At 38.3% G+C, this 21,192-nt stretch overlaps 1 protein-coding gene across 2 annotated transcripts in view; it reads right to left on the bottom strand.

Annotated features, from left to right (window-relative positions):
• The window catches only part of LOC145780842 (fumarylacetoacetase-like), a 40,376-nt gene continuing 19,184 nt past the window's right edge, over window positions 1-21,192 (bottom strand). For both annotated transcript variants that reach the window (XM_082592487.1, XM_082592486.1), the window contains exons 3-11: window positions 7,356-7,477; window positions 5,897-6,037; window positions 4,712-4,862; window positions 3,797-3,896; window positions 3,160-3,366; window positions 2,722-2,768; window positions 1,645-1,746; window positions 868-985; window positions 1-153 (exon numbers count right to left, since the gene is read on the bottom strand). In XM_082592487.1, coding sequence (XP_082448613.1) covers window positions 80-153; window positions 868-985; window positions 1,645-1,746; window positions 2,722-2,768; window positions 3,160-3,366; window positions 3,797-3,896; window positions 4,712-4,862; window positions 5,897-6,037; window positions 7,356-7,477 — 1,062 coding nt within the window. In that variant the 3' untranslated portion in view covers window positions 1-79. The remainder of the gene's footprint in view (window positions 154-867; window positions 986-1,644; window positions 1,747-2,721; window positions 2,769-3,159; window positions 3,367-3,796; window positions 3,897-4,711; window positions 4,863-5,896; window positions 6,038-7,355; window positions 7,478-21,192) is intronic.

Here is a 21,192-nt window from a genome sequence, read left to right as displayed (position 1 = left end):
CACGATCAAAATTTTATTGTGTAATCACCGCAAACAATTCAAGCGAGGTAAACTAGCAAAGATCTCCAGAACGTTAAGATCATGTAGTGGCGGGGAGAACCTTCCCTTGGCAAGTTCCGAACCCGACCCTGAAACCATCACCTTGACAAAAACCTACAAAAAATACATCGTTTCATCTGAGGATCTAGTCCAGGGGTCACCAAACTTTTTTCTCTGAGGGCCGGATTTCTGCGAGATTAACAGCTGCGGGCCGGATGCAAATTGCGAAAACATATACAGGTACAACTATTTAGAATCTCCATTGACTTGAATTGAGCACAATAAATAACAAAGTCACCGGTGGAATAGCAAACTTGTGATGAAAAGCGAAAGGTGGCTGGAAAAGTTATCACCTGCTGTGATATACTACACTCATACAGAGCATCGTGCTCTTGAAAAAACATTACATCTTTCAAAATTTGGCCTAGGCTGTTCCCATTTGTGGTGGCCTAATGATAAAAACAGAACACCAACATGTAGGCTGCCTGGTGGAAAAATGTACAAATTCAACATACAACAACGAACTATAAGAACGTACAATTTTAACTACAAAAAGGCAAAGCCAAAGACGGGAAGCACATGTAATGCCAAGGGAAGCACATGTACAATAAATTGTAGTGCAGCTGTAATTTCCGCAGCACGTGGCGGGCCGTATGAAAGCAGTTCGCGGGCCGTAGTTTGGTGACCCCTGATCTAGTCCAATGATTCACATGAATACGAGATATAGTAAATATCATTTTCGTAGTTTTGAATCCTCAGATTGATTTACACTTTTACAACATTCCCAAACGTAAGTTTTGTGCAAACTAAGAAAGCAAACGCATTTACCAGTTACGACCACAGTGTCTCCATCTTTAAGAAACTTCCTCACGTTTCCACCACCAAGATCAACCTCCTTGGTTCCTTTCCAACAGAGTTCCAGCATGCTCCCAAAGCTGCTCTCATCCTGCGGCAATATGTCAGTGATGATATCACAGCATGCTCCTCAATCGATACCAGAGTTGCTTCTGCTCGATCACATACGTCTTCAGTGACAAAGCCGTTACCATGATATTAAGCAACTTTCGGCAATTTCATCGTAGGCTTTCAGAACCACTAATGAGCATGGTGAAGAAAACAAGTTGTTTTTGTTCGATTGAAAGCTGCGTCTACAAAACCTCCAGTGTGACGAATAGCAAACTTAGGTGGGCGTAGAGATACAAATTTCAACCTCGACTACACAATTCCAAAACAAAACTTCGCAATTAAACTTTTCACCAAATCTTATGATTTGACTGATAATCCAAAAAGATGCGCAGTGGGATAAAATATTTAAAACAAAGTAGACAGTATCACACTAAATCAGAAAAAAAATCAATTTTATTATTCCAGCTTTCGCCAAATAAGAGTGGCTTTTTGAGTATAGTCTTATTAAAATACAACATTCTATTTCAATAAGTCAGTCTTGTGTGATGAAAGCTTGATTAATATAACTAATTATTTCTGAATTAGAGTGATACTATCTAGTGTCTACTTTGTTTCGACTACGCAACAATCCCATTGCAAACGGAGCCTACAACAATTTGACAATTCCATGCAAAAGCACAAAAACCAATGAAAGCCAACCTCGCCACTGATAGTGCCGGAAGCATAGAGATCACCAGGGTTGGCGTTGCATCCATTGACAGTGTGGTGGGCTAGTTGCTGCTTCATGGTCCAATACATGTACTGTAAACAAGACGGCATTAACGCTTGGTGCTGGCAGCGGAACATTACGCAAGAACGTAAAAGTTTAACTCAACATCATTTATCATAAGACACAACAAAATGAAAGGACGGTGGTTCAACTCCAGGTGTGGGCAGTTACTCCTTAGTCCTTATCCGTTAAGGGATCGGCTACGACAGGAAACTTCAAACTAAACCTCATTGGAAAAGTCGGCCATCAAACCGACCAATCACGGCTTGAACATGTACAGGCGATATTCTTGGTAGACGCAAGCTTTCGATGTTGACATAAGTTTATGTTACGCATTGACCATATATAAGCGAGTACTTATATTTTAAATATGCAATTCATGCACACACCGAAGAGCATTCGCAAAGTCAATCAGAAAAATGACACTAAGTTCTCAGGTGTGAAATGACTGTAGTAGGCCTACACAAGCAAATGGAAGGCTACTGGGGTTACAGTAGTTGGATCACCTGATAGTTTTGCTACTTTTTGGCTACCAATCAAGAAAGCTCGGCCTCTTTTAATATTATTATTATTTATTCGCATCAGACAAGAATGTCCATACTCGAATTAACAAACCAAGAAAAAATACACAAAAAATAAATGACAACATTTCTTGCATGGCAAACCCAAATGGAAATATACAACATTCTAATTCATTACAAGAATAAATGACACTCCACAAAACATGCTGCGAAATCTCTGGATGTGAGTTTCACTAATCCTTGAAATAAATGAAAAAGTAAAAATACGTATATGGAGACCGAGACGTGTGTTTGTAAAATCTTTAATATTGACAGAAGCCGAGCTGCCAGGGCCGGTAGCTAAGTTTCCATTTCTTGCCTTGCCAACCAGATTCCGTCACCAAATTGGATTATTGTCTTGCGTAAAACACAAAGCAAAACAACAACATCTCTATAGCACAAGACTTGTAAATATTTTAGATGGCCATTACGACAATGTGAACTCACCTTAAAGTTTGAACGGCACACCACGGCTGGAGAACTCATGTTGGACCCTGCCAGGTATTTTCATTAAGGATTCAGAAAATTAACATAACAGCAACGTAACTTGTAACTACGAATTAACTTTCGCAACCTCCCAGGACGATATCCTCGTTCAGCTATGTTGCATGTGCCAACAAGACCAGGGAGGTGGCAACAGGCAAATACACACTCTCATGCGCACAACGTCATGCATGCAACAAATATATATGTCAAATTACGACGTACGCATGCCACAGGTAAAGACGGGGAAAAAACCTTGTCTGCAGAAGGAACGATTCACGAAAGGCTGGCAACTTTACAGCTGCAATCATAATACACGTAGTGGGTGGCACCAACAATTGCTTGCGTGAGTGAAAACATGCATTAAATTAGACTGAGCAGTAAAAGACGCTTTCCTATTACCTTGTATTGCAACCTGAAGGTTGATGTCGAAGTTATAGTCATCGTCCTGCTTCAGGTAAGGCAGGATCTCCACATCACGATCCATGTTCTTCACCACAAACGGCGCTAGTGCGTCCATGGTAACCACCCATGGAGATATGCTCGTCCCAAAGCTTTTTCCAAGGAAAGGACCAAGAGGAACGTATTCCCATTTTTGGATATCCCGCGCTAAACATCATGTGGTATGGTTAGTAGAGTGCAGATCTAAAACGTGCACATGATAAACGGAAGACGCGTTTCTTCAATATTTTTCAACCCCTGCACTTAATCTTACTCCATTTTGTTTTCACAAAACACACGAGATCCAAGCATAGTTAAGCGACGCATGCCCACTGAAAAGTTGTCAAAATAGTGAGAACATTCAGAAAAGTGTATAGTACAATACTCAAGTAACTCCACACAACGTTATTGTATTTTTTATTAAGCTTTTTTTAATGGATGCGACCAATTGACAACAGAATATTTCACTTCCATTTCTGAAAGTCTTAATTCTGATCATTTTATTCAACCAAAGTTGAGCCACTGCAGCAGTTCATCGCGATTCGCGAATTACTGTAGAGTAGATGACATTGACTACCGCAGGACATTGTGAGCTTACCGGACCAGTCATTGACCAGGACCATCCCAAAGATATGTCTGTCAGCCTGGTCCACTGTGATGCGGTCTCCCAACTTATTTCCAGACCCGACAAAGAAGCCCTGCAAAGGATACACGTTCACTTTGCACGAAAACCTCTTGTTTGTAATAAAGTTTTACCCATAAATTAATCCTTACCTGATGGATATAATAATATATTTGTACCAAAGTGAACTGTAAAGCAACAGCTACTGTAATAGCACGAATGATGGCGAAAGACCCACCGGGTTAGAATACGGCTTGTACGGTATTTAAACACGGTTGCCAGATTTTTTGCACAGTTTATAGCCAAAAAATGACAATTTTATTTCCAAAATACTTTAATATGGTAATTTGGATCATGAAATGGATTATTTCTTCATCAACTTTGTGTGATGTTTCGACACATAAAGTTGATGATGAAAAACCGGAACAAAAATGAAAACGTTACAACTCGTGCTTGGCAACAGATATAAGCATTGAAAACTATACCGCTTAACATCCGTATCGATTTTAGAAGCAAAATAAAAGCTTAGTAAACTAGAAGCCTCACATTTTTCGCGCCATTGTTTGCGGAAAATGTTTCCGGCCCCAACCATGTCGCATGATTGGCTGTTTAGCAGGTAGAAAAATCTGGCCACAAAACACATCGATTGCTAAATGCTTATATGTCCATCACTGCTTTCATTCTAAGCAGGGTAGTTAGACAATTGACAATGAAACAGCACAAACCAGCCACATAAAAGGAAGGGATGAGTAATATGGGTTGTTGCAGAAAATTTGGAATTAAAACGAGTAGCATGTTGAGTGGCAAAATGTTTTCATGAATGTAAAATTCGAGAACAGACAATGCATACACAAAACCATGCCAACACGAAATTAAAAATCTGGGAGTTACCATTTCCAGTTCAAAATCAAGCAATTTGCATGGACCAAATACGGGGGGCTTGTCGTCAGCAGGCTTCATCTGTCCACAAGGGCGCTTGATGGGGGTCCCGGACACGACAACCGACGATGCGCGACCGTGGTAGCCTACTGGGAGGTGCTTCCTGGGAACATATGGGGCGGTATAAAAAAGCTCGTCTGTTGATCCAACAAATACACGGATTTTCATAACATACATATACTAAAGCTTTGGTAGAGAGTTTGCTTTGTTGAACCATAGAGAAATAAAACATAGTAACTTTAGCGGGTTTAGCATACTTTATTTCACACAAAATATAACATAATTAAAATAAACTCAAACGTTTTCGACACGTACGTGTGTCCTCATCAGGAATTAAATCTGCAATACATAAAATGAAAAATCGTAAGATAAATTTGACTATGCACTGTAACTGTAACGACACTCTGGACTGAAAGCACAAACTGAACAAATGATACGAGAATGATTGCGAGTAAATTATGCGGTGGGAAACCGGTCACGTGAGGTTTAGACTACAGGCATTGGACAAAACAATTAGAACACACACAAAAGGAACGATGAGCCACAGGCGAATAACTGCCGGTTGAGAGATGGATTGTTACGTTTGTTTCTTGAGGCTTCCATGATCTTAGTCTGAAAATCAGATCTGCCTCGAGAAATGATTTTAAATTGGTCGATCGAGACATTGTCAGTGCACGTTTCACAAGAGGCGATGTGCTCTTAATTTGCACTTTTAGTTAACTAACGTAACAAGTTCATCGTTCCTTTTGTGTGTGTTCTAATTGTTTTGTCCAATGCCTGTAGTCTACACCTCATGTGATCTGTTTCCCACCGCATAATTTACTCGCAACCATTCTCGTATCATTTGTTCAGTTTGTGCTTTCAGTCCAGAGTGTCGTTACAGTTACAGTGCATAGTCAAATTTATCTTACGATTTTTGATTTTATGTATTGCAGATTTAATTTCTGATGAGGACACACGTACGTGTCGAAAACGTTTGAGTTTATTTTAATTATGTTATATTTTGTGTGAAAAAGTATGCTAAACCCGCTAAAGTTACTATATATATTTTATTTCTCTATACATATACTAGTTAAAACTACAAAGCTGTGTTATGAAATAAAGGATGTTGGTAAACAACTGGGGAATAGGACCAACCAGTTGGGCATCAGAGCGTTTTCCTTTCCTCTGAACATGGTCCCCACATTGGTGGCGTGGTGGATGGATGAGTAGAAGTCCGTGTAATCGTTGATCTGAGCGGGAAGGTGCATTGTGGCGTCACACTGATTCACAAACGCCCTAAACAAAGGTTTAACTCATAAGGTGATGAAATCGGCTTTCCCACAATGCTTAACCCAGTGGTTTTCAAACTGGGGTCCGCGGTCCTTTTGGGGTCCGCGAGACAATTTTCTAGGACCGCGAAGCACCTTCCAACAAAATTAACACAATCCCGAAGAAAAAAATTTTGTGGGAAGTAAAAATTTTCAGGCAACTTATTTTCCAAACCAAACTTAACAGATATATTTTAGTAAGCTGGTTTGTCATCCCTCCACACTGATTTTTAAGCCCGGCCTTTCGTTTGATTGTGATAGCCTTTGTTTCGTTTCTATCGCCTTTGTGACATCAAGGAGTGCATAGTGGTGACGTACTCCTACAACACTCGCGTTTACCAGATCAAGAACAGAATTACGAAATAGCCTATACTTGACTAAAAAGGGGTTAGGCGAAGTTGATTAAGGCTGGTTATTTTTACTGATTTAAGTTTTGAATTGAATGCTTTTCCGAACTTTTAGCTTTTTTAGCCTCAGTCAAACTCAATTTAGCCTAAAATTAAGAACTTTTTTACTTTACTGATTGAATTTTTAAGTTAAATTTGAGTACAAAAAGTGAAAATGGCTCAGCCTCGAAAAAAATTAAGATTCGATGATTCCTATGTTCAATTTGGTTTCACTGCGATACATTCTGGAGGAGAAAAAAAAGCCGCAGTGCGTGCTGTGCTGTAAAGTTTTAGCAAGTTCTGCTCTAAAACCTAGCAAGCTGAAAAGACATTTGGTAACACATCAAGATCATATTGAACCAAACGGAACCTAACATAGAAGTGATAACACCCAAGCAGGTGCACCCATTTTATTGACGTGTGCATTTTTAATTGCATATAACAAATAAACTATTAATCATTTGCCGTTTTTGCGCTAATTTGCCTTAAGTTTTGGAGGACCGTGAGTCGTTGAAAAAATCGCAAGGGGGCCGTTCAACAATTTTTTTGAAAAAGTTTGAGAACCGCTGGCTTAACCAATCGAACTGAGCCCTGGCTTGGTCCCAGTCATTTGCTATCAAACTCCACATGCCACCTCAAGCACCTTGCGACTGCAGCAAGGTTACATGATCACATCATTTCATGAGCATTTAATGATAACTATCAGTTTGTGCAGACATTTAATAACTATCAGTTAAAAAAAACACAGAAACCGTTTAGTTAAAAAAGGTAACTAAAAAATGCTCTTTGTACAAAAATGGTTAGTAATTTGGCCAGTAGGCTACAGTACACACAATCACACATACAGGATATTCATAATTCTCAGTTGTCTACTTTTGTAAAACTTTCAAAGCAACCTACCTGCTGCGTAGTTCGCTGTCGTCACGCAGACGGGAGCTGTCGGCCGATAAGAGGCACTGGAGAGAAGCTCTAGCCTCGCGCCATGCAGGTTGTCCAAGACCCATGAATGCATTTAAGGTAGGCTGCAACAAACGATCAACCAAATTCATGGTAGACTGACATTTAGCATTGATCAGGGCTTACCATTGAGATTAGTCAGCATTACTTTGAAGCTTCAATTTAATTAGAGCACACCAAAAATACTGTGGGGTACAGAAATGTAAAGGAACACTCTACATTTTATTTTTGTTAAATTAATTTAAGAATTGAGATAAAATAAAAGTACTGTATGGCACGTTCTACCACGATGACAATTGTCTATCATCACTGGCGGCTGGTGGATTCTAGAAAAGGGGGTGCTGCGTGTTCGCCAAAGGAGAATCCAACAGGGGGTTCTGGGGACCTCCCCCAGAAACATTTGAAAAATTGCATTTGATTTGAGGCATTCTGAGCGTATTTTTAGCTGTAAATTGTGATAAAAATTTAAGATAAAACTGGCTTAAGAGTTTCGCAAATGTGTAATATTTTGAAGGAGACGATCAACAAACAAATGTGAATAACACGTTCTAAATGGTAAAAGAGAAAACGCTGGTTTTTCTTTATTAGCCTACCTACTCGACAAAAAAAAATCATCTTCTCTAAAGTGACCAACATACATTTCCATGTGAACTAAAAGTTGTAAAGCCAGCCTACCATGGGTCCTGCAGAATCTTGAGCACCCTACCTGGGGGAGCAAATCTTTAAGGCAAAGACAGTTAGGCGCCGGTCAAATAGGCGCGCATACTGTGGTGTCTGAATATTTAGGTGCGGAGCACTGTGGCGTCCGTTCATTTAGGTGCTATTCGTAGTTAAGTCTGCAGATTGTATCAGCTTGGCAGGTAGGGCAATGCTTTTCACACAAAATGTTATACAGTATTGAACAAAAAATATGTCATGGCTTGAACCGTAAGTGAAGCTGCTTAAACCACAAAAATGTTAAAATGAACAGATAAATTTAATGTATTTTAATGCGCGTGTTCGGCATTTCTTTGTTATTAGTCGAGGTTTGCGTCGGCAAAAGCTTTATCAATAAATTATTCAAGTTTCCGAAGATGACTGAGTTCACTTTTATTAAAAAAATATACCGTAGCCTATATTCAAGCCAAAAGGAAGCTCAGCTTGGAAAAAACTCATATGACTGGAATAAAAGAACAAGATGGCTCTATTACGAAATGCAGAAACCGGATAATAGAAAGAACAAGAGAATTCTATCAAAATCTCTATGCTAGCAATCAGGGTCAAGGGCCGGTCGACAACTCCAGTGACAAATCTCAAATTTTAGAAACCACTCCAGAAGTAAATATCTCTGAAATAAAACATGCAATTGGTCAGATGAAACGAAATAAAGCGCCTGGTGCAGATAATATCACGCCTGACCTAATTAAAGATGCAGAAGAAACAATTTCATCACCTCTTGCCCATCTGTTTACGGAATGCATTAAAACAAGACAAACTCCTTCCAACTGGAAGAATGCTATCATCATACTTCTTTATAAGAAGGGAGACCAAAAAGACTTGGGAAACTATCGTCCAATTAGTCTTCTTCCAACAATTTACAAACTTTTTACCCGAGTAATTACCAACAGAATTGCTAAAGATTTGGACTACCACCAACCGAGAGAACAAGCAGGTTTTAGGGAAGGGTTTTCAACCATGGACCACCTGCATACTATCAACCAATTAATTGAGAAAACAAACGAATGTAACATCCCACTCTGCCTTGGACTAATAGATTATAAAAAAGCGTTTGACTCTGTTGAAACATCAGCTCTCATTTCAGCACTGGAAAAACAGGAAATTGACCAATCATACACTCAACTTCTCAAAAACATTTACGCGGAAAATACATCTATAATTCGGCTGCACAAAGACTGAACCATTTCAGATTCAAAAAGGGGTACGTCAAGGTGACACAATATCTCCAAAACTTTTTACAGCAACCTTAGAAGAAATTTTTAAGCAACTTAACTGGGAAGAAAAGGGAATCAAAATTGATGGTGAATACATAAACCATTTACGTTCTGCTGATGACATCATCCTTATATCTGAGCAACCTAAACAACTACAAACAATGCTAAGTGAACTCAATACAGAAAGCAAAAAGATTGGCCTTCATATGAACTTTAACAAAACGAAAGTTATGTTTAACAAACTGGCAGACATCGACAGCAATATTCTTTTGGACGGAGCGACTATCGAAAAACTTGATCACTATATATTAGGGTGGAGTGAATTTCACTTAATGTTTTGGATTTTGATTTAAGGTGTTGTAATGTTGTCTTTGGGCCTAAAAAACAACCCCGAAAATAATTTTGGTTCTCCTACCCCTAAATTGACCCTCCTACCTGAGGTCAAAGGTCACGCAAGGTCAAAATTGCTCTATCTCCACTTCTACTGGTGCTAGAAGTCTGTTTAATGGCTTAAAAGATTCAGAAGACCCATATTTCTATCTGTTCTAAGAGAACTTTTTCTTCTATTGCTAGTAGAATTTGACTAAACAGCAAAAATATAGTTTTGTGGTATTTTTGCTTATACAACATTATAGTTAACGAACTTCAACAGCCAAAATAGTAAATTTCAGCAATTGGTTGGATTGTTGTTTGAGAATCACAAAGCACTGGAAAATACCGACCTGCAGAACAATTTGTGAATTATAGACTCAGATGGAACCGCAATTATGACAGGTAAACACCATTGCAGCATTGCCACATTAGAAGAGTTGGTGCAAAGACCTTCGCAATAGGTCATCTGTGTCCTGCATACCAACGAACTGCCTCTCAGGCATGTCTTTAAGCACTAATTGGATGGAGTCTCTTTAAACTCCGACTCGTTTTCAGGCCCAATTGGCAAAGAGCTAAATGGTTTAATGTCTGATTGGCATGGGGTTAAGTTTAAGCCATTATCTTCTATTGAATTTCCTCAAACGCCAAAAGAAGTTATGGAAAGTTTGAATTCCGATCAATTTTATGCATACCAAATTTGTTTCGCTGTCATATCTGGAAAACTTGAGAATGACTTAGCACAGGTTGAAGTAGGTGGCTTGTCACATGCAAGATGGTTGACACTTGCATGTCGTCTTTTGAGATACTACACTTCCCAAACAAAGCCGAGCCAAAATTTTAGAATTCTGGTAGAATTTGTTTAAAAGTCTACTTCCTAAATTGGTTTGATGTCAATAGCCTAACTCTAAATAAATAAAGTAGCTGTCAACTATTTTCGCATGCTCAAACGAATCAACCAATTTCCTTAGAAGCAAGCAAGAGACATTCCATCAAAAACTTTGATACGTAATGGCTTCTCAGCTCACCCCAAAAACATTCTTCTTTCGAAGATGGCTGACGCCTGACGATGATGATACAATTCGATCGCAAGTTGTCAATATTGTGCTATCGCTACGCAGAAGCAAAGATGTTGAAATGACCCCAGATGGTGAAAGTGCAAAGGCAAATTCTTTTGCAGAGAGGACAGTAACTGTTCGAAAATTCATCATACCGGAGATCAATATCAACGCCGAGTTCTACCACAACATGGTAAATTTTGATGAAATTCATGTCACAGAACCTACCGCAACCAAAGTCATGAATGATGATGCAATACAAAATTTCAAAACAAACAAGCTTGAACTTGATCACCCATGCCACAATCAAGCTGTAGAGCGTCATGTGAAGCTTGTAACAGAAGCTTCCATGCATGTGGCTAGGTTCGAAAGATGCCTGGGATGGTGTGATCCGCAAAAAGATCAAATCCCGGAAGTTGATGTCCTCTTTCAACACCAAAAAACAATTTTACTGCTGAATACGATTGCATAATAACCACTTGTTTTTTTGTTATAGTTACCAGGGGCATAGCCGGAACCTAAATATGAGGGAGGTAAAATGTTTTGTGACATTTTTTGAGTGTTTAAAAGTGCAACTGGATTTTCATTTCCAAGCAATGGGATTTTCATTAAGTGCTGCTTGACTTGAAGACCTGTCGGTGGTCCCTTCGCAGCCTTCCCGTTGTTGCTGGTTAGTTCATGCTCAATTTAAATTTTGATTGTGTAATAATTATTATTGTACGTAGTGTGACTTGACAAAAATGTATCTCTCTCTCAATAATTTTCATGCCTTTCAACCATTGAAATGTCATCTTAAATGCATCAAAACATTAATTTCATACTTAGTTCAAACTTCAGTTCCTCATCAATGCTGCAGATAACAATATTTCGATGTTCAATACACTTATTCTCAAACAACAATCCAACCAATTGCTGAAATTTACTATTTTGGCTGTTCAAGTTCGTTAACTATAATGTTGTATAAGCAAAAATACCACAAAAACTATATTTTTGCTGTTTAGTCAAATTCTACTAGCAATAGAAGAAAAAGTTCTCTTAGAACAGATAGAAATATGGGTCTTCTGAATCTTTTAAGCCATTAAACAGATTTCTAGCACCAGTAGAAGTGGAGATAGAGCAATTTTGACCTTGCGTGACCTTTGACCTCAGGTAGGAGGGTCAATTTAGGGGTAGGAGAACCAAAATTATGTTCGGGGTTGTTTTTTAGGCCCAAAGACAACATTACAACACCTTAAATCAAAATCCAAAACATTAAGTGAAATTCACTCCACCCTACTATATATATCTTGGCCAAAAAATTACAACCAACTCCAATAAAGAAGATGAAATCAAAAGAAGAATATCACTTGGATGGCAAGCCTTCGGAAGAGCAAGTTCGATATTTAAGTCAAAACTGCCTCTTTCTCTCAAGAAACAAGTCTACGATCAATGCATCCTTCCAACCGCTACATATGGTGCAGAAACTTGGAACCTTACAAAGAAATTAGTTCACTTAAACTAAGAACTATACAGAGAGCACATGAACGAATCATGATGGGTTTAACATGGCGAGATAAAAAGACTACCGAATGGATCAGAAATCAAACGAAATTACGAGATATATTAAGCACAATCAAGAAACTAAAATGGTCCTGGGCAGGTCATATAGCAAGATATCAGGACAATAGATGGACTAAAAAATTAACAACATGGACACCACGAAAAACCAAAAGAAAGAAAGGAAAACCAAAAGTAAGATGGAGGGACGACATTGACAAACAATGCAATACAACCAATTGGTACCAACTAGCACATAACCATGTAAATTGGCATGAAAAGGGGAAGGCTTACACTCTGCAGTGGGCTCTCACAGGCTGAAAATGATGATGATGATGATATTCAAGCGGGTGGTAGGTTTGCGTGAAGAGTGCCTTAGTTTTTCGTCAAAACCCCAACTAGGTTTAACAACGAGCAAAGTCGCACCATTTAGCTTGCAACTTGTAGCTAGGGTTCATATGCCCTAGAGAAATGTATTTATGTAGTAGAGCGTTGTCTCATACGTACTCGCCACACGACCAATCCATCCCGAGTAGAAGTAATTGCGAAAGATAACAGATTAAGTAAGGTTCCATCTGGCTGCAACTTCTGTTCAGGATGCATAGCAAATGTCCTGTGGAGATGTGCTACTATCAAGAGTAGTAGAAGGCTATCTCGCACCTCATCTCCACACGCGCATTAACAAAACAACATATTTTTCTGTTCAATATAACATTTTGTGTGAAAAGCATTGCTCTACCTGCCAAGCTGATACAATCTGCAGACTTTACTATGAATAGCACCTAAATGAACGGGCGCCACAGTACTCCGCACCTAAATATCCAGACGCCACAGTGTGCGCGCCTATTTGACCGGCGCCTAACTGTTTGTGCCTAAAAGACGTGGACCCCTACCTGGTAACGGAAACTTATAAACTATCTGCAGTTTCAAGACTTTTTAACTGTTTAATAATAAGAATACCAGCTTTACTTTTTTCATAAAGCTATTCCAAGCTTTCATTAAAACGTGAATCCTCCCTAACAAATCCTAATTGCTTGCAGCAACCATCGTCGTGAAATTTCACAACGTAACACTTGCCGTTCCATTCAGGATAGCAACCTGGTCAATTGTGCTGTTTGTACACAGCACAAGTTTTTGCTATTTGTTTGTATTGGCAATTCAAGAAAACTTCCAGCCCCAGATGCTCACAGGACAACGACTGGTAGAGTTGGCATGGTCACCATTGCTATCCCATCTTGCTATTTTTTGGAGTGCAAGCAGTTAGTTATTGGAAATAATGCAGGCCTCTATGCTTCTATATTTTTCCAGCGACTAAGCATGACCTACCAGGGCTTCTTCCTGGCAAGTAAATTCTGGCACCTGACAGGCAAAATCAAAAGTCCTTTAAAAATTTGTGTTTTTAAAGATCCGTTAATTGATATCATGTTTTTGATTTCACTCAGGCAAGAACAACGCAAACAAGGCCTTGAAACATACTTGCAGTTGTATTTAAATGCACTGCTTCCTAAGTAGATGTAGAGCTAGCCTTCGAGTTTTTATAGGTCCAAGCTCAGATTTTTCGGCGCCCACCGGGAGCTCATAGGCCTGTGGTGCTTTATACCAGCGTTTTTCAACCACTGTGCCGGCGTGCCGCGGCACACTCGTGTGCCATGTGAATTTATCAAATTTCACCTAATCGGTCTAAAAAATTTTGAAAACAAATTAATTATTATCTGCAAATAATATACCATTGTCGAGTGTAAGTACTGCAGTAGTGACTGATAGCGAGTGTTATGTAAAACTCTTACATAACACTAGTGCTAGATGACAGTAGGTAGCGAATTGCATTGTATGTTGAGACAAGAGAATTCGTAAGGCAAGTGACAGCTGGTGCCTGGCGGTAAAAGCATTGTGGGTAAGCGAGACTACGGTGACAGTGAGGGAGAAGTTTTTGAACAGGAAAAATGCTAATTCCGAACTGGGCCCTGGTAGTGCAGTCGTGTGAGATTTTTTGTGGGAAATTTTTTTTATCAAGCTGATACTTTGCTCAGATCTTCCCCATACTATGCAGACGGCTCAGAAAAAAATCCCCATCAATTAGATGATGAGAAACCACCTTTTGGGCCCTTTTTTCCAAATGACATCAGTTTGACATCATCCCTTTGAGTCCAACATATAAAAATTTCAAGTTTTTCAAAATAGGACATATAATTACACATCATTTTTTTAGATTTTTTCAAGGGGAACACTAGTGTAAGATGACAGTAGGTAGCGAATTGCATTGTACGTTGAGAAAAGAGAATTAGTGAGGCATGAAAGTGACAGCTGGCGCCTGGCGGTTAAAGCATTGTGGGTAAGCGAGACTACGGTGACAGTGATGGAGAAGTTTTTGAACAAGAAAAATGCCAATTCCAAACTGGGCCCTGGACAAAATTCGGACTCAGAAGAAGGCCCTAGTATGAGTGGACGAAAGAAAGCAAAGATGGTGAGCTCGAGGCAATACAGCGACAATTATGTTTCATTTGGATTTACTTCCACCGGATGATGGATTTACTTCCACCGGATGATGCAAGGACACCGATCCCGTTGTACTTGGTGTGTGGCGACAAACTATTCAACAGTGCTAACTAAAAGCAAATGAATTGTTGTTGTGTTGTTTATTTTATTGTATCATTATAAAATTTCGTTTAGTGTTCCGTCAGATTATTTTAATGCATAAGTGTTCCGTGACTCAAAAAAGGTTGAAAAACACTGCTTTATACAACTGATCTGCAATGTAAGTGGATACATTGCGCAAGGTACCAGTACAATTTATACAAATAGCTATCTACATCCTACAGTATAGCCTTCAGAAGAACAGTTTGCTCAGCTTGTCCAATTGTAGCCACTAAAGAACTGACTCTCGTCCCTCATCCTGGTTGACCTTTGAAGTTTGTCTGATCTTGTACAGAGCAAAAACGACTAAGATTCAACTAAGGCTTGAGACATTGCAGGAATCTGAAGATCAAAAACTGATATCACAAATTACTGTTAGAAAACCTTCTGTACAGTAGCACAGTTATCTAAATTTTCCCCAATTCCATGCTTGACTGAGTTTTGTGTATAAATTTTGAGCCTGAAAGTCTCATTGACACCAGGCCCAAATAATTCTCTCAACGGCCCTGATGATAGTACACCGCTCTCATCAAGTAGTGAAGCAGGAACACTTACAGATGGTGTTTAATGGCAATGCTTACCGTCCTTCAAAAGAGTCCATTTAGTAGACCTAGTAAACTTTTGGGTAGATTTCAAATTTGACTGTGCCTTCTATCCACCAGATGTAGTACTGCATTGTTTTTGAGATTGACGATTTTTGATTGACTTCCTTAAACCCATTTTCAATCTTACACATACAATTCATTTAAGACCAATGTTACAGCCAGCATGTGTAATTTTGTATTCTTGCATTGCTACAATACTATAAAGATACATAAGATTCAACTCAGGCCTGAGCCAAACTCGAAAAAAATGGGAGCAAGTCTTTTAGGCGCAGACAGTTAGGCGCCGGTCAAATAGGTGCGCACACTGTGGCGCCTAGATATTTAGGTGCGGAGCACTGTGGCGCCCGTTCATTTAGGTGCTATTCCTAGTAAAGTCTACAGATTGTATCAGCTTGGCAGGTAGGGCAATGCTTTTCACACAAAATGTTGTATTGAACAGAAAAATATGTCATGGCTTCCGCGCGTGAAGCTGCTTAAACCGACAATGCTTATCACACAAAATGTTATGCTGAACAGATAAATATATTGTATTTTAATGCGCGTGTTCGGCATTTATTTGTTGTTAGTCCAGGTTTGTGTCGGCGAAAGCTTTATCAATAAATTCTTCAAGTTTCCAAACATGACTGAGTTCACTTTTAGTTAAGTCAAATAATAACTACACTAAACATCAGTAAAAAATATACCGTAGCCTATATTCAAGCGGGTGGTAGGCTTGAGTGAAGAGTAACTTAATTTTCCGTCAAAACCCTGACTAGGTTTAATAACGAGCAAAGTCGCACTGGTCATTATGCTTGCAACTTGTAGCCAGGGTTCATATGCCCAATAGAAATGTATTCATGTAGGAGAGCGTTGTCTAATACGAACTTGCCACACGACTAATAATCCCGAGTAGAAGTAATTGCGAAAGATAACAGATTAAATAACCTTCCATCTGGCTGCAACCTGTGTTCAGGATGCACAGCAAATGTCCTGTGGAGATGTGTTAATATCAAGAGTAGTAGAGCGTTGTCTCGCACCTCATCTCCACACCGGAATGGCCCGTTTCGGCTAGTCCGATTCGGCTGATCCGATTCGGCTAGTCCGATTCGGCTATTACCCTTTTCGGCTACAGCCTGATTCGGCTAGTCCGATTTGGCTGATCCGATTCGGCTAGTTCCCTATTGGGCTACAGTCTTTAGCGGTTAGTTCCCTATTCGGCAATTTTTTGAAAATCCAACGATAATCCTTCTGTAATCCAACAAAATCCAACATCGTTTCTTTTGCATTCCGACAAATTTAGCGAAAAATGTTTGAATAATTAAATTTCTTTTACAGTTGAAATTATCGAAGCTTTAGATGAGTGGGGTTTTGACCTAACCATTGAGATCTTAAAACTAAAAAGCGAATTAAATTTATTTTTGAACTATTACTGTTTGCTCAGATGAAATTGACATGTATCATGCGTCGCCGTCTGCATGCAAACTTAGAATATATTAGAATCCTCAACTATTACAAAATTCTAAATCCAACGACGCTTTCTGTTTATTTACTGTAGAGAATTTTGTATTTTGATCTCGAAGCTTTAGATGAGTGGAGTTTAGACCTAACCACTGAGATCATAAATCATATTTATGACACCGGTTACATCCCTAGTGATATGGTACGTTCCATATTCATAACTTTACCAAACCAAATCGGAGCAACAGAATGCTCACTCCACAGAACAATTAGCCTTGTGAATTACGTAACAAACAGCTTACTCCAAATCATGTTGATGCGATTGAGACCAAAACTACAATCGGAAATTTCAACAGCACAATTTTTATTTGTTCCAGACAAAGGGACCACAAAAGGAATTTTTACATTAAAAATGATAACAGAGAGATGTGTCCGATCTCCAGATCTTATCAACGCTTACAGTGAGATGATTTTGAGAGACATCGAACATATGAATGGAGTAAAGGTTGGGGTACAAAATGTAACAAGCTTGAGATACGCTGATGAATGATGATACAGTCCTGATAGCAGAATCTGCAAACGATCTACAGGACTTATTAAATTGTGCTGTCAATAACAGTACACGAATGGGTAAGAGTTAAATTCAAACACAGAATGTATGACCGTATCAAAAATGAAAACTTATCCAAATTGCAACCATACATTCAATGGTGTGTTGCACTCAATGGTGTGAAACAAGTTGATAAATTGAAATATCTTGGGTACACTATAACTTGCGATGGCAAAGTGACACTGAAATTAAAAAGAGAATCGCTATAGCAAAGGATACTTTCAGTAAAATGAGCGTAGTCTTCAGGAATCGCAACATGACAACAAAGACCAAAATTAAACTTTTGAAAGCATATGTAATATCAATTCTAACCTACGGATGTGAATGCTAGACAATAAGTAACGATATGATAATAAGAACAGTTAGAAGGCGCCAGATGCAATTTGTAGGTCATATTTACAGACAGGGAGATTTGGGATGGGAAAAAGAAGCAGTGGCCGTCAAAGATTAACTTATTTAAACAGATTGAATCAATGGGCCACAAACACAACAGTTAAAACGAACGATTTTATACGAATGGCAAATGACAGAAAAGATTGGAAGACCATGATCGCCAACGTCTGTATCAGATGAGACACATAATCATCATCAATCGTTTCTTTTGCATTCCGACAAAGAAAAATAAATTGAATTGAAATTTAGCGAAACATAAAAAGCGAATTGAATTTATTTTTGGACTATTAAATTAAAATGTTGCTCACATAAACTTGACATGTATCCTGCGTCACCGTCTGTATGCAAACTTAGAATATATTCGAATCCTCAACTATTACAAAATTCCAATCCCTAGTTTAACAAGTCAATACAATCAATACGGTACATAACAAGTAGGGTGGGTCGAAACGGACTTTTTCTCCGATTTCATTGCTACAAACTTTCTTTCTTGCGAATAATCATAAAACGACATTCCTGAAAGTTTGAGCTTGATCGAACATCGTCTTCATTTCTAAAAATGCTGATTCTTGCCAGTGTTCACTACCTGTGAAATAAGTAGGGCCAGTAAAAGTCATTAAAGTCATATTTTTTTGGTAATGCAGAAAGTTGTCAAACCGATAACAGTGAAACAACGACGTTTCTACGGTGTCTATTTAAGAAGTTATAAAGTCATAAAAAGTTATATTTTCTGTTTTAGATCATAAAATATGACTTCATTTTTACTTCAAAATACAAAGATTGAGCCGGAGTAACTTTGTAAATGCAGTTCAAACAGCTCCTGTAGACATTGAACTTTGATAATAATTTGTGGAAGGGAGGCAATGAGAGTTCTCACGCTGAATCTCACTTAGCATTGGAAGCAACATTTTTATTACTTTCTGTAGCCTAGTAATAGCGCTTGCTGTTTGATGTTAATTTGCATTGTGACATCATCTTGACACATTATTTTGCAACACACAATCCAGTCTCTGAACATTATAAACACTTGCAGTAGGCCACTACGTCGCTAATAAGCTGAACCGTCGTAACTCCAAAAATGCAGTTTTGAGAAAATTGAATTTTAAAGTTCACGCTGTGTTTGCTGTACATTGTTTGATCTTTCTAAAAGTTCTCTAACGGAAAAACATGAAAACTATATATACATTGTCTTTCATGGAGCTTTGTTGTTGAAAAAAAGATAATTCTTTTTTGCAAAAATTGAACGTTAGAAAAATGAGTATGGACATACGATAGTTTAACAATAAAAAATTGTCGAAATGTAGTTACAATAAAACAGCAAAATTGTTATGCGAAATAGAAAGAAATATAAGTAAGCCTTGAATATCAACATGCAAAAAACGATTGAAAGAAAAATTACCTAAAAGAAAAGGGAGTGTTAACGTGAAACGTGTAAAATTACTTTCAGACCAGAGTATCGTAAGTCCCATTTTATTATTTTGCAAAACTATCGTAACTCCAATTTGCGATAGTTCATCATTCTGTATCATCAAAACTAAAGCAGATGGACTTACGATGCTTTAACAAAATAAACTGTAGTTTATAAAGATATCAAATCAACCAAAAACGCAATTTTGAAAAATTTGGACTTACGATAGTTCAGCTTAACGGCGACTAAGTCAACCAGTGCTGAGACCTCAAGAGTCAAGGGTACTTTTCGAGTACAGAGCTTTGACTCGTACTACTAAGTAGCTGGTTTGGTAGGTAGGCCTACACATAGGCGCCGACTTTTATTTTTGCACGGGGTGGCAGATAGCACAATATGGCAACCTATAAACTTTCAAACTGCATGTTTTTGTTTGATTTTTACTAAGCATTCGAAAATTGCATTTTTTTAATTTGAAAATAGATATTCATTTAGGGGGTGGAGCTAATTTTATTTCCGAGTATTTTATAGCTGTCATAATTTATAGCGATATTAAGCAGTTTAAAATTTTTCAAAAAAGATTTTTGGGAGAGGCAATGGAAAGATCGTATTTTATTGATTAATAAATCCCATTGTAAACTTAACAAATGTAACAATGACTTATGAAAAGTAACAAATAAAACGATCCCAACAACAAGGAAACAAATCGTAGCCACGTGTTGCGTAATCTTCACGTAGCTTGCTTGATGTTACGCAAGTATCATGCTTGTGACAAAAACAATCATTTTCTTCGCAATACTGTATTGGTTCACCTCTTGCTTTACGTTGACTTGAAGCGAAAACCAATAATCAAAAAAAGATTTAAACGTCCGTTCAAATTACATTTATTTGCAGTAAGTAATGTAACCTAAACGGGGTGGCTGCCATCACCCATCATGCCATAGAGGTTATGGGGTGGCGTGGCTGGCCACCCCGCAAGTCGGCGCCAGTGGATGCATTAGACATTTGAATTTTTGTAGTGATTTTCAAGTGAAATAGAAGTGTTTTGTTAGTTGTTCGAGTGTGTTATTGTTCAAAATACATGTAAAAACTTACATACGAGTTATTAATTAGAGATTAGCATAAATTTGATGCTTAAAACAAAGTCATATATTATCATATATTTCAAAAAATAAAGTCATATTTTTCAATTTTTTAAGTAAAAAAATGGCCCTAGTAATAAGTAATAGCACAACGTCACTATCAAAGCAGTTGTTATTATTAGGGTAGGGCAGTCCGTGGTGCATTCCCAGGTCCAACGTCAATGCAGGTGAACAACGGTTGCAATTATTACAATTCAAGTACTTGACATTTCTTGGCACATTTTCTCAAATGATCAAAATATAGTCATCATAACACACATTATTACCTGATTTGTTGCCACACAAGTGTTGATGCGAGCCTTGCATTTCTCATCACGTCGGGAACAACGCCAGTATTTCTTAAGCCCGTCTGGACTATATTGAGCTAGTTGAAACATGTAGCCATCATGTAGAAAAACCTCACCTTTGCGCTGCGTACTAATCGATTCCTCTGCCATGATCAAGTAACATCAACTGAGAGTCTAACGAAGGAACTAACCAAAGGAATTTCAGGTCATGTAACGCCGAAACCCAGGTTTACTCTAAACTGCCACTTAGGTTTTAACTTCATCTTTTATTGCAAACGCTATTTGGCAACTGTCTTTTTTTCGTTGACACGTTTTCGCTGAGACTTTATCTCATTAACCCCTATTGGTAATCATGAAAACTGTTGTTTTCATG

The sequence above is a fragment of the Aplidium turbinatum genome, chromosome 12, assembly GCF_918807975.1.
Source record: "Aplidium turbinatum chromosome 12, kaAplTurb1.1, whole genome shotgun sequence".
Classification (NCBI taxonomy): Eukaryota; Metazoa; Chordata; class Ascidiacea; order Aplousobranchia; family Polyclinidae; genus Aplidium; species Aplidium turbinatum.
This window is presented reverse-complemented; position numbering and strand designations above follow the sequence as displayed.